This window comes from Rhamphochromis sp. 'chilingali' (assembly GCF_963969265.1).
Source record: "Rhamphochromis sp. 'chilingali' genome assembly, chromosome: 7".
In the NCBI taxonomy this organism is placed as follows: Eukaryota; Metazoa; Chordata; class Actinopteri; order Cichliformes; family Cichlidae; genus Rhamphochromis; species Rhamphochromis sp. 'chilingali'.
In genome coordinates this window covers 4,227,738-4,245,433 of record NC_137934.1, presented here as the reverse complement: position 1 = coordinate 4,245,433, position 17,696 = coordinate 4,227,738, and the positions used below count along the sequence as shown (strand labels likewise).

General features: G+C 39.9%; 1 protein-coding gene across 1 annotated transcript; it reads left to right on the top strand.

Moving 5' to 3' along the window:
* Positions 1-3,823: 3,823 nt before the first annotated feature.
* Positions 3,824-16,656, top strand: etnk1 (ethanolamine kinase 1). Its single transcript, XM_080886368.1, has 8 exons — positions 3,824-4,131; positions 5,707-5,966; positions 6,617-6,757; positions 8,966-9,108; positions 13,212-13,295; positions 13,397-13,557; positions 14,603-14,676; positions 14,911-16,656. The coding sequence occupies exons 1-8, from the start codon at positions 3,985-3,987 to the stop codon at positions 14,981-14,983; spliced, it is 1,083 nt and encodes a 360-aa protein (XP_080742494.1). The 5' UTR covers positions 3,824-3,984; the 3' UTR covers positions 14,984-16,656.
* Positions 16,657-17,696: the final 1,040 nt, after the last annotated feature.

Below are 17,696 nucleotides of genomic sequence, written 5' to 3'. Positions count from 1 at the left end.
AAATTCAAGTCCTTGTTTATATGCAAACTGCTGGAGTGGAGGGCAGGGCTGAGATGCCAGGTGCCACTGTAGACAGATTGTGTGTTACTAAGCAACTGAGATCAGGCATAAACATTAGTATGGCAAAAAAGACAGAAAAGAATTATATGCCTAGTTAATTTCCTGCTATTAAAGTTGATATCGCTGAATATAGGCAAATATGAAAACCAAATAAGATTTTGAAATCTTTAATAATCTGTTTTAATTGACTGATTGACTGGAAGTCCCAACTACCCCCAAATTTTGGGTGGTGGCCAGTCCCCCACACCCTGGCATGGGTGATTATAAAGAATTCATAAACATGAATCTGAATCAGCATACTTTATTAATCCCTAAAGAAATAACTGAGGGTTACAGTTGCTCCAGTACAGTAACAGAAACAGACTAGATTATTTAACAATACAATATGTTAGATTTAAGAAATAGCACGATATATACAAATCACTCAATATCAAGGATTGACAGAGGTGATTATAAATAAATATCAAGAAAATCAACAAGAATATTACAGAGTAGAAAAGAGCGTGTGTAAAAAGGGTGTAACTATTGCAGTGTTTACAGTGTGTTAGATGGAGGAGTTGTACAGGGAGATGGCCACAGGCAGGAATGATTTCCTGCGTCATTCAGTGGTGCTTTTTGGTAATCTCAGTCTCCCACTAAACATGCTCTATGGCTAGCCAGCATGTCATGGAGTGGGCGGGAGGTATTATCCAACATTGTCTTTATCTTAGACAACATCTGCCTCTCCGACACCAGTTCCATCCCCACAACATTACTGGCCTTGCGGATATATAAATTAAGGACATTACTAATGCTCTGTTTTCATCTTAGCATTTAGAAGAGGTAACTGAATATATGTGTCCTTTTCCAAGTAACCTATATTTCACAACAGCATAATATAATAGTGGAAATTATTTTTTTGGCACATTTATATTTGTTTTAATATGGCCACCCCTAAAAAAAAAAAAAAAAAAAAAAAAAAAATTTCCGGAGGTGCCCCTGCCGTTCAGTCGCACCCATCACCAAGAGGACAGTTGAAACCATTGTAAGACATTGCTCAACCTCACCATTATGTGTGCTATTGACGTCACCTGAGGCAGGGTGTGATTTGGGGTTTAAACACCCCAGGGTTGGGAATAGATTGCAGGTGCATTGAGGAGGATGAAACCTCCCATGCTGAAGTTCATCAGAAAACCACAAACGCACACAAAGTACCTATTCTTTGACTCCCCCACCCACTGGAGCACCAGTGGGTGGTGGGACCTTGGGGTGTTGAGGACCCTACACCACTGACAAAAACATTTTCCCTCTAAAGAAGAAGGGAAAGAAAAGGAACACATAAATGCAAAGAAAGCACTTAAAACATGCAGTTAACCTTAACTGGGCCTTCATTATATCAGCAAAGATGTCTCAACATAGGAGAGCCACCTCAACACGACAAGACTCAGGTGTACATCTGTGCCTTAAGGACAAAGGGCACTCTTTTGAGGACCCCAATGTTAACCTTTTGGACCAGGAAGACAGGATGGTTTCTATGAACAAATATTGTTTCTGTGAATGAATTTTCTCAAAATGAGGTGATGGCTTAGAAAACCAGGTATTAGCTACTTACAATGACTGACTCCTCCCTAGGCGTTTCAATCCCCATTCTTACCTTACCTCAGGTGACGTCAATAACTAATTTAATGGTGAGATTGGGCAATGTCTCTGTTACGTAAGGCCCAAAATGGCCTCCGTACAAGAAAGTAGTAGCTCTAATATTGACCAGTAACGAACCACCACACGCACACTGTAATGGGTTACACAAGATTTATTTGTTCTTTCTCCAGGTAAAACTACTGGCTGAAGACACAACTCTGGCCAGGAATCCAAGGCCCAAAGCCACCGCGGTCAGGGTTGTTAGCCTGGTTACAAACAGGGGAAAGGTGGTCACTTGGAAGAACAAGCAGCCAAAACGTATCAATCCTGCAGCTTCCTCAAAAAGGCTTGCCACCCACCTTTTCAGGCCTGACTTCGTTCGAGGCTGGGTCTCCACATCACATCCTGGGAGCTGGAACTTCCCCAAAACTGGTCCAGTTTCCTTGTCAGGGGCACAGAGAGTCTCCAGTCCAGTGTTTGTTTTCCTGCCTTCTAGCACATCCACTCACATCCCAATAAGAATGAGTCCTCCCTCCAACATCCTCAGTTTATTTTAAAAGCAAAACCAGGCCAGGTTAAAAATCTTTTCCATTAAAATGTGCACACTTCATCCTGGATCTTCGAGGCTTCCCTGCTTCACCAGTGTCCTACTAAAAAAAACAACAACAACCCCTACTTTCTGTTTCCTCTCCCCTTTATAGAGAAGGGCTCCAATCATCCCCAATCAGCTGCTCCCTGTATTCAACTCCAAATAGCTGGCAGCTGGACTAGAGTAGAATCTCCACTCCCACATGGGTGTGGCCCACACCTCACATCAAACACAAAAAAACACCAAAGCATGCAATTAATACAAAACAAAATCTAAAGAAATGCCAACCCAAAAGCTTAGGGGGCGATTCTCTCCATCCTTTTCCACCATGCTATACTCTGTAACATCTCACAGAGGTTTCACCTGTCGACTGGCATGTCCTATGTCTGTTATCACACGGTAAATAAATAAATAGTGGGTTAACGACTCTCAGTAACAACTCCAAAGCAACTGACCCCACTAGGTGTTGTTGTAGAACTAAAGAACCAAAATATCTGCAAAAACCTCATGAAGTCCAGTTGTGTTTGCCTCTAAGATTGCCTTCCTGAGCCTGGTTCTGCAAAAGAGCTCTTCCTTTTAAAGGGCGTTCTTCCTTCCTACTACTGCCAACTCCTTGCTCAAAGTAGACTATTATGGTTATCTCTCTCACTTTATGAAGATTTCATCATTCAAAATTAAAGGATTTGAGATGAGTATTCATGCTGTCCTTATAATGTGACTTTCCCCACCGCACTTACAGGCTTTTTTTTTTATTTATGTAAACTGGTGAACACCCGGGCTGTCTACAAACATCTCATCTGTTTTATTGGAATACAGTACTCAGTTCCTAGTAGTGGTTGTAAATCAATACTCAGTATTCCAGTAAATACTGGAAAAGTCCAATTGATGTGTGTGCATTGTCTTTGGCTGTGACTTAGATAAAGATCAGACTGTAAAAACGCAAGGCGTATCCATCGTGCTACGAATAAGACTTGACATAGCGATCACTATCTTAGTGACGGATACACTTTTAGTTTTTATTGAAAAGTTATAACGTTAGTACTGGTTGAGTGGCTTCATTAATACAGATATTTAAGCAGATTTACCCTCTCCTTGTCGGCCTAAATTAGTCGTCTCACTTTTAGCGTAAACGTTTAACGTTAAGCCCAGACGTGTCACGCAGAGGATTTCATTCAAGTAGATTGCGGATGTGACGGCAGTAGCGTGACGGTTTGCTCATGCAAAAGTGTACGCTTGTGTGTAACACCAGCGACCGCCGCCGCCGCAAAATAAAAATAATCAAAAAAGGTCGAGGATTTTGAGTGATGTATTTGATTGCTGTTCGTTTTTTATCTGGTAATTTGTTGTTGTTGTTGTTTTTGCTTGCATTGCATCTCTGCCAATTAATTAACATGACTTGGTTTTTTTTCCATGAGCAGGATGTCATTTTTAAAAATTAAGCTCCGCCACCGGTGCGCGCTAAGTCTTTGAGCATGCGCTTCTTTTGGTCATTCGATTACCAGCATGCATCAGGAGAACATCTTTTTTCCCCTGGTGGGTGGGGCTTTTTGAGAGGCGTTGCCGCACAGCAAGGACTCAGGGATTATATACCCTGTGCTGGTCTTCGAGCAGTTTCATACATTGCGCATTTGGAAGCAGATAGGTGCACTGCAGTTTAAGAACAACAACAAAATAATAATAATAATATTTCAAGTATTTCAACAAATATCGACTCCGCTATGGCTAGCTACATCCATGTTCCCGACGAGGCTCCCGCTGTGCCCAAAATAGATGTGACAGTTGACGAGAACGACTACAGACCTGGTGCACTGAAACTGATGAAGGAGCTGAGACCAAGCTGGAGGCCGTTCGAGATCAAAATGAAGGTGCGGTTTATTTCATTACACGCACTTTCATTTCATGTGAAATATTTACTGATTTTTACCATAGCTTTTAATTCTCCCACATATCAAGTATTTATAACTTTACCGTTTAAAAAAAGGGACGTTAGCTATTAAGGAGTAAACCACTTAAAAACTGTTGCCGATGTTAAATATTTACTGGTGTCGTACATTAACTGTTAACGGTTAAACAGGTCGGATTTTTGTGAGTCGCCACCAAACCACCAAACCAGGAAATGAACGCAGTGAATAGTTGATCTTTAAATTTGTATGTCTTATTGTTTGTTTGGTTTTTTTCGTTACACGACACACGCAAAAAATGAAAAAAAAAAAAAAAAAAAAAAGAAAACCGAAAGAAAGAAAGAAATTGCAAGTGTACGTTTATGTAGGGACTGCGCTAAAGAACGATTGATTTGACTGCGCAGATGCGGGCTCATAATATCGCCGACGCTAAACTGTTCGCTAGATGTTCTTGTTGCAAGTAAATGTTCATGCTGCTTATTCTTCCCACACACCCTTATGCAGCACACACTTTTATATTGTCCTCACTCAGTGGATGCTGATGCTACGCTGTGTCAGGGTGTGACCGTCAAACCATATTAACCCGTGACACACATATCTGGCTATATTCGGAACACGTTTTAACCGAACTATTCCAGTTTGCAGTTCAAGACATCAGACAACTGCAGCTTTGTGTTTCAATGGCCTGCACTATTAAAAAGATGCTATGCATAATAAAGTGTCATGACGTGGATATTTTCAGTTTACTATGTTTATGATTTCACGAATAAAAGGCAGTCGATTGTTTGTTTTTTAACAGAATGCGTTAACAGTAGTACAGTATTGAAGTATGTATTAAACGTAAGGTTCAGGAAGAAATACTGACTCGAAACGCAACATGACTGTGGGCTATTTACATAAGAGGCTTAATCTAATCTTATGAGAGTGCAAATTGATCTTCCAAAGTTTAACACTTTACGTTACCCTGCAGGATAACAGTGTGACATGTATACATTACAACTATAAACAGACACCCAGAAAGTGGTATTTTCCTTTTTGCGAACAAAGTGGAGGTGTTTGGTAAATAGTGAGAATGAAAGCTTGTCAGGGCGTCTGCTGTTCTTGCCTGTATTATTCATCAATGAGCTCAAAGTGGGGAGTCAGCAAATGCCAGCCATTGCTATCTAATGGAAAATAAAATTCCTGACAGTCCTGTCATTCTCCGTCAATCCTAGATGGAGTAAACAATTAGGGTTGGTATGCTGACCCCTCAACCTTTACAAAAGTGTTCAGAGATTGTAAAGCGAAAATCAGCCAAAATGACACAACCCAAATTTTTGTAGGATTCCGCTTTGTTTTGCAGTATTTTGCCACTTCTGACGCCTCTCAGAACTTATGTAACGCCAAAAAGGTGTGGGCTCTCAGGCTCAGAATTTAAATAGAATCATGTGGACAGTTCCACTTCCTCTAATTGTAGGTGTCAAGTTCAAATTTTGAAGAATGGGACAGATGAAATCCCACTGATTAATCTGTCCTCTGCTCTTGTCTTCCCCTCTGCAGTTTTTCACAGATGGAATAACCAATAAACTGCTTGGCTGCTACGTGGGTGCAACCATGCAGGATGTGGTTCTGGTCCGTATTTATGGCAACAAAACAGAACTGCTGATCGATAGGGAAAATGAGGTGAAGGGTTTCAGAGTACTGCATGCACACTGCTGTGCCCCACGCCTTTACTGTACCTTCAACAATGGTCTGTGCTATGAATTTCTGCAAGGAACTGCACTGGAGCCTGAGCACATTCGCAGCCAGCCTGTTTTTAGGTAAAAAAATAAATAAAAAATCTTGCATTGCAAAATGGAGCTTCTACAGTGTCACTTGACTTTGGGTGTTGTATGCTCTGCCACCTCACCGCCTACCTGTCTGAGGCTAAAAATAGATTCTGAACAGAGTTGTGCAATACCTGCACCAGTGTTTTGGTTGATTGTATCGGCACATTCTAGGCTCCAAATATTAGCCTTTTAGCTGGATGTAGCTTTTTTTTTTTTCTTCCCTTTACAAAAATGACATGAACCATGTGATTGCATGGCTCTCAGTTACAGTCTATAACAACTTGCAGAAAGAGTATGAAGCAGTCAATTCCATTCAGTTAACTGGGAAAAGCCATAAAGACAGCAATTGACTACATCCCAGAAATCAGTTTTTGAGAACAGAATAAGTTCATTTTCAGTTGTAAGGTTTTTAATTTTTCTTGAAATATACCACGAGTTTAAATAAGACACATTAAATGCTGTTAGCTTTAACTTTAATAACTTTTTGAAAGCAGGTTTCTTTTTTTTTAAATAATTACTTACTGACAAGACTGCATAATCTGATCCATAATAAAGTTAAAGCAATTCCCCTCCTTTTATAGCCCATTTGTGTGTTGCTGCTTGCTGTTGTAGTTACAGTCTTCTTGTTTTCTACCTTGCAGGCTCATTGCTAGGCAGCTGGCCAGGTACCACGCCATACACGCCCATAATGGCTGGTTACCCCAGTCTGACCTGTGGCTGAAGATGGGCAAGTACTTTACTCTCATCCCCAAATCCTTCAAGGACCCTGAGCAGAATGCCAGGTGAGACCACATAGATCAGACTTAGTCTGCCAGATCTGTTAGAGAGCTGGTTAGTACTCAGGTTCTCATATGTCTCAAAGCCCAGTTAAGTTTCACTTCTACTGTCTAAAGAAGTGAAATGCATTTCATATATTGTTCAGCTCGCTTACACTATGTATATGTCCCTTTTTTCACACATGACTTCAATTGACTGTTTCATACAGGATCAAGAATCAAGAGTTGGCATTGTAAGAAAAGTGGTTATGTAATGTTTATTACTACTATTATGTTTAGGTTTTGGTATTTTTAAAGACTTTATTAAGTTCTGAAAATGAATTTGCCACGCCTTTTTATCAGCATGGCGTGATATGACCTCATAGCTTTATCTGTGAGTCACATGATCCCTCAGGTTTTAAAGACAAAACACAGGGATATTTATCAGGCGATCGTATCTGGGGAAGTACGTCAAGTCCTTTGCATAGTTTCAGGACATTTGTTTTGCATTCCCAAGAGACTATGCACATCTTTCCCTAAGTTTTGCTACATCAATGACCAGCAACCTAGAATAGTAAAGTAGCTCATTTATGGCTTAAAAAAAGAGGGGCTGCGTAACATAAAAATGAGTTATGATTACAGTGTCTCCCTCACGTGCTTTTGCCGTTTTGTCTAACAGTAATAGCTGCCTTCAAATCTACTGGCACTTAAAATGAATCCAAAACAAACATTTGCTTTATATGCTGTTCCATGCAGGTCAAGCAAATATTAATACTGTAAGAAATACTATTAAGTTGAGTCAGAGTGTAAGAGGCGTGGCATCTCGAGTCTTGTTTACTGAAGTGTCGGAATGTTTAATGAGCACGGACACTGAATACTCTTCTTTCCAATTTCTTGCCACATTCTACAAGTAACAAAGAAAAGGAATTCATTTAACACGAGTCTTTTAAGAATCCAATCCAAACAGGAAGTACAGAGCAAAACTCTCTTCCAGTGAGTGTTGTGGGAACAGTGTCTATTTTCTGTTCCTGGTGTTCACGATTTGTGCTTACTGCAGTTTAAGCAGTGATGCCACTGATAAAAGGTTCTAATGTAACGCTATTAGTTGTAAAGATGCTCTTAATACAACAACTGATAGTTTTAATCTCTGATTTTTATTTCTTTTTTAATTCCTGTAGTGATACTTAGCCACCTTCTTTATTTGTTTTCTGCTCAGTTTCGTTTTGTCATTCTGGGCTTTACTGACAAGTGTGATATACGTATTTGCATTTAAATTAACAATACACTACAAAAATAGACTACTTGTACCTATTTGCACCTCATAAAGTGCCACATTTGATTTTCATGCCTTCTAGTGCCTGTTGTTCTGTTCCTGTTTTCTCCCATACTTCTGTTTCTACCTCTACTTTCAGGTTCCCCATACTGACTTATCCATCTCCATCTCCCATTGAATACTGCTCAAAAAAGTAACACTTTTCAATCAGAGTACAACATCAAGTCAGTTAAACTTCTGGGATGTTGATCTGGTCAGTTAAGTAGCAGAGGTGGCTGTTAAGCAGTCTCAGCTGCTTTGCTGTGAAAGAAATGAACAAAAGAGGGACTGACTGTTTTTGTTGTTTGTTTGTTTTCACTAGTTTTATGTTTGGCTAGGGTTAGCGTCACTACTGCTATCATGAGGTGATGCCTGGACCGTACAGGGGTTGCACAGGTAGTCCAACTCCTCCAGGATGGCACATTAATATGTGTCATTACCTGAAGGTTTGGTGTGTCTCTCAGCACCGTCTCAAGAGCATGAAGGAGATTCTGTGAGAGCTGGAGAGGGCCATAGAAAGTCCTTAACCCATCAGCAGGACTGGTATTCGCTCCTTTGTGGAAGTAGGAGCAGGATGAGCACTACCAGAACTCTACAAAAAAACCTGAGGTCCTAAAGTCCTTTAGTGGACTCTATGCTCACTGCCCAGCGCCGTGGAGCCCGACTGGCAATTGTATTAGAATACCAGAATTGGCTAGGCAGCAGCACCCTGAAAGCCATTAGGTAGCGAGACAAAGTCCTTGGACCTCACTCCAATAGATTAACTCTTTTGTTTTTAACGTGCTACCCAGTTCGTATCAGTATAGATATAAGCCCCCCCCTCCTCTAAATTGAGATCTGATCTGTGTCCTTTAATTTTTTTTTTTTTTGAGCAGTCTATGAATAACTTTGTAACCAACTTGTAAACTCTCTGCCTCTTTCAGGTTGAGCAGGGAGGTTCCCAGCGCACGGAGCCTCAGAGAAGAGCTGTTGTGGCTCCAGCAGAGCTTGTCTGTGCTCGGCTCCCCCGTCGTTCTCTGCCACAACGACCTTCTCTGCAAAAACATCATCTATAACCAGAAGGAAGGTGAGTATGACGGGGTGTAGTCGCATACTTTTCTGTGTGACTGAGTGCGAACTACACTGCTCCCTGTACCCAGATATGATTGCATTAATTAGATGATTTCAACCCTAGTCACATGCTACACTCATTGCCAGTGTTTGCATTGGACGGTAGCTGTAGAATAAGAACGGTCAGACAAGACAATCTGTGAGTTTGGCTAAGGCTCTTGATTAAATCATTTCTCCAAAGTCATAGTTATAGTTTATTTATTTATATAGTACATTTAATTACAACAGGAACGTTGACCAAAGTGCTGTACAAGAATACAAAATACCTAGTAAAAAGTCATGGCTGTTAGGGTAAAAAGTTGTGCAAAGAGAAAAGCCTTGACTCATGGATTTATTCTGTTTTCTAAATTTGTCTAATCTGTCGTTCTAATTCTGTGTTGAAAATACAATTAGAAATGTTATCAGCTTGAAAAAGCAGCATCATTGCATCATGCTACATACATAGTCTGTGTTACTGGCAGCATATGTTTTTGGTGCTATGTTGCCATTTTTGTTGGTGTGAATGTGAAGCAAACAGTCTTCGGGTAAACTTACTTGTGCACTGAGCTACTGCAATTATACCAGCCTATGAATCCAGTGGATTTATGTATGTGGGAGGGGGGTTGTTTAAGAGCTGTCAGCCCCCTCGTCAGTGTGTGACGAGGGGCGAGACCCTTCTTACAGCTCCTTGTGTCTAGCCTTTCTCCCTCAGGAATAACAGCAGAGGCTGTGGCTGCCCCACCCTGCCCCAGGGAGGCAATGGAGAGAGACAGACCTCACACACGGTCGGCTCTGAGGGCCCTCGCATACTCTGCCCACTCCTCAGACTAATCTGGATGAGTTCATGGCAGCAGTAGGAGCCAACTATCTAAACTATCTTCCTGTCACCTTCCTTTTGCTACTTGGCCAACAGTTGTCCATCTGACAAACTATTGTTCCTAAAGTACTGGTTATTACACACCCGTTTTTATAGGTGTCTTTGCTGTAAGTAACTCTGAGCACCACTCAAATGGCTAAATTTTAAAGCTGCTTTCTGCTTCTCTTCACAGTTTTTTTTTTTTTGTTTTTGTTTTTTGTCACTATTAATCACTAGAAAGAAAAGGACGTGGTGATACAGTATTCTGTTTTTTTTTTTTTTTTTCTGTAAACTAACCCCATGATAAGATCCACACTGAATCCAGGTACAGCTAAAGGTCCATGTTTTGGGATTATTTCATGTGTAATATAGCACAGTGGATTTAAAATGAAGCCCTCAAATGTGGTTCAAGTCTAGACCAACTTTTGTTCATGAGAAATACAGTATGAGTTAAGGTGTTGTTGGCATTTACTACCTAGTTACTTCATTTTTAACAATACATTTCTCACAAATTGCTCTAATAGATGCTCCTAATTGCACTAAATGTGTGTTCATTGGCTGGTCATGTCAACAAATTCACTATTTTACTCTTGTGACTGAAAACAATTTAAAGAAAACCACTGAGACTTATTTGAAATGGGTAAAGAATTGTAGCAATTTTTGGAGGTCTGGCTTAAAAAGTCAAAAAATAACAATGTGTAAGTCATTCTTAGTAATTGTCTTTTCATGGGAATAGTTGACAGTAACAATAAAGAATATAATCTAACTTTCAATAAAAAGATATAACTATAAAGCTTGTGAAAAAACATTTTGCCAGGGCGCGCCTAAAAAAAACTCCTGCATACAAATATATTTCTGAGAGAGTGTTGCCACTTATAGAACTTGAATAAAATCTGTGTTGCACATCAGGCGAAGGCTGAGCAAGGGAAAAGTTCTGGTGTCACCCGGCTTTGCATGACAATGCAACACTCTTAAATTCCTCCACACAGAAATGCAACATTGCCTGGAGCCTGTACTCTAAAGTTAATTTCTTGTATAGGCATGTAAAAGTTTGGGCACTCAATATGCATGTTTGTGGAATTGCAGAAGCATATTGCAATCTTCAATAAGTACTGGATAAAAAGATCTAGTGTAATTGTATCTCCCTCAAACATCCAAACAGAACTAAACCACACGTACAAATGACAACTGTAATGGAATGACACCACAATAAACTCTGGGCCTTTCAGCTCCAAGCAAACTTTATTGTATTTCTGGCTGCGCCCACTCAGTTGTCTAAGGTGTCGTTTTTGTAAATGCAGTTGCTGTCTTATAGTGCACTTACACCCTTTTGTTGAGTTGGCATAAAAAGAAACTGAATGACTTCCATGCCACTTCCTGTCACTTCTGTTCAGCTGTAGCTGCTGACTTGAAACCACTTGTCTGCTAACGTGACAGCAGAAAAGCTACCACTTCCTGCATTGATAAACAAAAGAGCTGGAAGCGGTCATCTTTTTTTCTTGTTTTCTTGTTTTTGTTTTTTTTTTGTTTTTTTTTTTAAGCTGTCGCACACTTATAACAAAGGCTGTATTACATTTTCCTGCTTGTTCCTGTCTCTCGGTCCCAGTCACAGGATCTTTTACTCTCCCCACTCCTCTAACTGTTGCTCAGATTTTTCTTTTTCAAAAAAACCAAATCTCTTGACTCTGGCCCAAAGCCCTGTAAGTCTGCAGCTCAGCAGCTAACAGCAAGCCTCTCAGAGCTACTTTGCAGAAGCAGTAGTGATGTTAGGCTATTGGATATTCAGCGGACCAATAGGAAGGGAGTGATGAAGGGGAGTGTTAAGTCAAGGGGTGGTGGTTAGGCTTGATGGAATGGGTGTGAAAGAATGGCTAAAAGACAACTGTCAGTGAGAGTGAGCATGTGTGAAAGATGTTTGCCCCAACCTTTTCATCTGCTGCACAGGGGGGCTATAGCCACTGCCCGGAGGTGTTCAGTTGTGTCCCGCTAGGACCCACACGCCGGCTGGTAACCCACCTCAAAGTGTCTTTCTTTGTAGTCCAGCACCAACTCAAAATCTAATGTTCCATACACTAGGGTAAAGAAGCTAGCTAAAGCCAAAAATAATTAGTAGAGTAGAGACATTTAATTAAAAGTACTGTTAAAAAAAAAAATCTGTATTTGTTAATGTCTCTGTAACAACTGGGCTTGTGAAAGTAAGTGTTTGCATTTTGACTTTGACTGGATGCTTCTCTCTTTGTTCATTGTCTGTGCAGTGAAATCACATTTTCAGCAACCTGCAGATGCACTCACGCAGCACCATATTCTTTGAATTTTACCTTCCATGCTCTTACATCAGATTCCAAATGACAGTAAATATAAGTGCATATATTTTGCAAACCTGGCCTGAAACTGGTGCCTACATTAGCGGCTGTGTGGGATTTTGTGTGTGCACTTATGGGCGTGTGTGTGTGACTCATACACATCACGAGAATTTGTCTGAAGCTCTCAGTTAAGCTGAGAGTTGTTGCTCCTGTTTGTCTTCAGCCATCATCACTGCTGGTGCGTAGTTTCTTAGAACTTGTAAGTTGACTTGTGCTTGTAAGTACGTGGAACTTGAACTTTCTGAGAGCATGGATCAAATAGTGTGGTTGCTGTACATTTGCTTTGGCTGCTCACCGGCTACTTATTTCACGTGTGTGAAATGTCTCTCTTCTTTGTATCTCTTTGTATTTTATTATCTTCCTCCTTTTGTTCCCTGTGCCCCGTTTTCCTTGTTTCTGTCTTCAAAGCATAACATTGACTTGGCCATTTTCCTTTTACTCTGTGTTTGTGTCCAAAACAAATCTTCTCTGAGAAGCAGGCTCTGCTCCTTTTCCTTTACCATTTGCACATGTTTCACGTATTACAGCATGCTCTGTACTCTTTGATTTCTGCTAATATGTTCCAGCTGCCTTAAGATTTATAACTCAGCTTTTAAATGAACACAGACATGCACATCTTGATGTTTGTTTCATCAAAATTGTCTGTTCCTCAACACTTCTGCTACATTCAAAATGCAAACTCTTACTCATCAGCCCTTAAAACTAGCTCAGTAACCGTGCCAGTCCAGTTAGGAAGTCAGAAAGATAGGAAATTACATGAAAAACCTTGACATTCTGAGTTATCAAAGGGAAATGCAACATAATCATTGTAATGTCTGCCTCCTCGTGTCTTTGTCTAAATGATGACGCTTCTGTTCCCAGGGAATGTAAAGTTCATTGACTACGAGTACACTGGGTACAATTACCAAGCCTATGACATTGGGAACCATTTCAATGAGTTTGCTGGTAAGTGTAACTCAAACCACTCACATATGTGAAAGTAATTTGTGTTTGCTGCTTTGCTATGGTATAGATGCACAATATTTACTATTATTTCTGTTTTATAGGCCTGAATGAAGTGGACTATAGTCACTACCCTGGGCGGGACTTTCAGCTTCAGTGGCTGCATTCTTATCTCGAAGCCTATAAGGAACACAAAGGCCAAGGTAGTGCAGTCACTGACAGAGAAGTGGAGAGCCTCTATGTCCAAGTCAACCAGTTTGCCCTGGTAAGTATTTGTAGTTGGTCCAGCGTCATCTACTCAATAATGGATGGATTGGTAGTTGGATGTGAAGTGAACACAACAGACACAGCCTGGCTTCAGTAAAATAATCATTTTAAGCCGAATGTTTGCACTGTTACAGTAAAGCTGCACCTGGTCTACAGTTTATCAGACCAAGCTGCATTTATTTTATTTTTTTATTTTAGCCTTTCTGGATTAAGTATTTGAGCTACCGTATCACCAGCTTACTATAAATCTGGTATATTAGTGTTACTGTGAGGGATTGGCCACAAAGGTGCACTTTATATTGTGTCTCTCATCAAATGTTGTTTATCACAAAACAAACTCTATTAAGAACTCCAACAGTATTCTAGTAATGGTATCGATCACCCACATTTATTTTGTGTGACTAAACGCACATGTGCTTTGGAGAAAATAATAGGAACCGCCTGCAAAGCAAACTTGTCACTTGAAGTCTTGAACTAGTACAAATATTTACTCTGTAGTTTAAAAAGATAAAATAGTTACCTGAACAGACAAATGTTACTTCTGTATAATTCAGCCTTTCCCCCAAAATGGTCAAAAATAAAGCATTAACATTAGACATTGACCAAGTACAGTGAGGTCCTTAGGGCTTGTTCTGAATGATTCTCCACACTGTAAGCTGTTGGGTCAGAGTGGTGCATGTTATACAGATCACACAGACATAAACTACCTGCTCTGAATATGAGAGAAGGATGACTGACACACTCACTAATCTAGCCACCACATGGGTAACAATAACTAAAGATAACTTGCAGCCTTGGTGAGACTCGCCGTTGTCCCGTGAGACAGATTCTGCCTTGTTTACTCTAAAGAGGAATAGAGGGCAGTGTGGAGGATGGGCAACTGAAACAATTGTATTTCTGTGTGAGCTGTTTGTAATTGCTGCCATAGGGCCTCTAGTTTTATACGTACTTGTGTGTGTCATGTTCGATAATTGGAAATGACATGTACTTTTAGACTGTGAGCACACGGTGAACCTTTCTCTCTCTGTCTCCTTTTTGCCAAGGCTTCTCATTTTTTCTGGGGTCTCTGGGCTCTGATTCAGGCCAGATTCTCCACCATCGACTTTGACTTCTTGGGGTAAGTTGCCATCTTTAAATAATCTAGCGAGCACACTTTTCTTTGAGCCGTTATATCTTGGTGTGGCAAGCACAATTTAGTAACTTAATCACGTTTAAGAACAAAATGTTAAGCATCCACATGGATATTTCAGGATGTTCTGTTATTTTTGCACTGGCATTTCGTGGTAACATGTCACGTACATATTTATCTCACTGCTGGCACTGCTGCTGTGTGTCTCTACTTTACAATCAGATATGCAGTCCTGCGGTTTAACCAGTATTTCAAGATGAAACCAGAAGCGGCTGCACTAAAATTACCAGAATAAAAGCCCGCACCTCCCTCATCATCATCTCCTCTTCGTCCTCAAACCTGCTCTGCACCTCACACGATGACCTCAGAGTGCCCTCTAGAGGTCCCTGTTGAGAAGAAGCCAGACTCTGAGTCCAGTTTAGTTTCTGAAGATCCCCTCTAAAGTCCACATCCATAAAGACTGAACGGGCAATGATAAACACTGTTAATCAGGATAAAGCCCATACTGTCAACATGGGTGTGTGAAGGACCAATTTTAAGATCCGCTATAATGTGAAGTCCACTTGGTTAAATTTATTTTCATTATCAATTCAGTTGATATTTGCATATCAGCTTATTGTATTTATAAGCCGCTCTTCAGATGGCTCAGCTCTGTCTAAGGCAGAGAAGAAGCATCATGTGAGCAAATACATGGCAACTACCAGCATTATTTTTTTTTTGTCTTTCTTTAAAAGTTGTCCAGACATTAATCTGACTGCCTAGACACCTTCCTAATATCACATTCATGGGTAAACCCCCTCAGAACCAGCCAAGTCATAGACCACATTTATGACAACGGGCAAATAAAGCCTGCTTTATTTGCCAAGGAGCCAAGATAAATGGTAGAAAATGCTAACATGGAAAGGCCAGTCCTGTCTTTCAGTCCCATGTGATAGGAGCCACGCCACACCAAAAACACTTGAGGTCTGTCTTGTGATTCTTGTTTTCACCCCCACCCCCTACACTTCCTGTCCATGCATGGGTGGTGCCTAAGAATAGCCATGTAGTAAATGTTTTACTTTGTAAAGGTAGAAAAGGGGGTTTTAGGGGAGCAGCTTGTGTTTGCCTCTAAAATCTTCCTTAAATGAAATGGTTGTAGATCATTGAAAAGCCATTTGGTTTGACAGTAGTTCTCACTGTACTTCTAGTTTTGTTACTTTTGACACTTTTGTTAACTTAACACAAAGATACATTTTACTGTAATTTTTACATTCCGCACTTGTAGTACTAGATTGTAAAATTGGTGGATTTCACGTGGTAAGTTAGCAGCGTCCATCCTGATAGGGAAGGATTTGGAGTCTTCGTCAATATTATGAATCACTTTTGTCCTAAAGCTCCAAGGACTAAGCATTTTGTGAACACGTTCTCATTTAGAGGTGTGTGTGACGTGGCCTTGCTGGCTGTCAGATTTTTGAAGCAGAGTTGGCATTTATCATGTTAAATGATGGATGTTAAATGGTATGGAAAAGTGGAATTCTGGTAAAAGAAAGTCAAAATGATTATCTCAGGCTGCCAGTGGAACTTGAAGATAATTTTTAACAGCAATAACTATTGAAGTTGGTAAAGAACTCTTTAAACAAACTGTTTTTAAAAGAATCTTTTAGGAACTTTTATGAAAACTAAGAAAGCGTAGCTCTCGGTGATTTAACAAGCAGACACCAAAGTGCTGATCGCCGTAAACACTTGCAAGAAAAATGTTTAGAAGAACCTAAGCGTTTCAGATCCTTACACTGTTTAAATGTGACCATGACCCAGCAACTCTTGCAACTGGTTTTTGTTTAGTCCAAAACAAAATCACACGTTTGCAGAGCTCGGTGAAAGCAGTTATTGACACAAAGTTGTCCACTCATACTCATGCAGTTATAAATCCATATAGAAGTGTCAGTCTGCCTTTGTGCCTTTTTTTTTTTTTTTTTAAGTCTTATTTTTCACTCAAAGCAATGAACTTAAGGATTATTACTCTTCTGTTTTTAATTAAGTGTTGCTTTTTTATGCTGGAGGATTAAGATGGATAGATAATAAAATTCTCCTGTTGGACCTAGGGTAAATTAGAAATTCTTGTCTTTTAACCTGTGACTTATAAACCCAACCATCTACTTGGTGGTAAAGGGTTTTTAATTTGCTGGTTTGGATTGTGCTGAGAGAACATTTCTAAAGGGTCTCTCGGAAAGTTGTTTGGAGTATTAAGATAGTAGACAAGACTAAGTGTACAAAAAATCCATCTGAATAATTAAACTGGATGAGTGCATTTTCACTGTATATCAAGTAATCTCTCTAGTCTTTTAACTTGAACCACTACATCTTAGAAATGCATTTATATTTAACATTATTGGAGGGGGAAAGGTTAAACTCTGGCCACTGTAGCATATGTTTATATGTATAACTAACGTAATGATAGCTTTTTTTTTTTTTTCTCATGTGAATATGTGTACATAGAGGGAGGTTTTTTTTCTAAGAAATGAATTAAGGTGGAAAAACTGCTCAATGTAAAGAGTGAAACTGGAAAAACTAAATATGCTTAAAAATAAAGTATATTTACATTTATGTCTGTTTTTGTCTTTTTTTTTCTCCCCCTGTGGCTTTAATATTGGACTGGGGGGGTATATAGCAGGTGTCACTGAATTTTCATTTAAAAGTTCATTTTAATTGAAATCTTACAATTTTGACCTTCCCCTTTCTTATGGGTCATATAGAGTGAAACAGCGCTGCTCTACAAACGGTAAGGGAATGTCAGTTAGCCGGACACACTGAGAAAATGCTGGAAAGGTTTTTTGTTTGTTTTTTTTTCCTGAAAAGTTGCTTCTCTTTATTTGGTCGTAACGTTTTCAGGGGGAGAAACATTTGGTCATTCATCCAAGTGACATCAAGCGCTAGCATTTCCAGCACCGGTAATCATTAATTTTGCAGTTTTAATCCCTACTTGCATTTTATTTGCCCCAAAAACAGTTATGTACAAAACGACGGCGAAC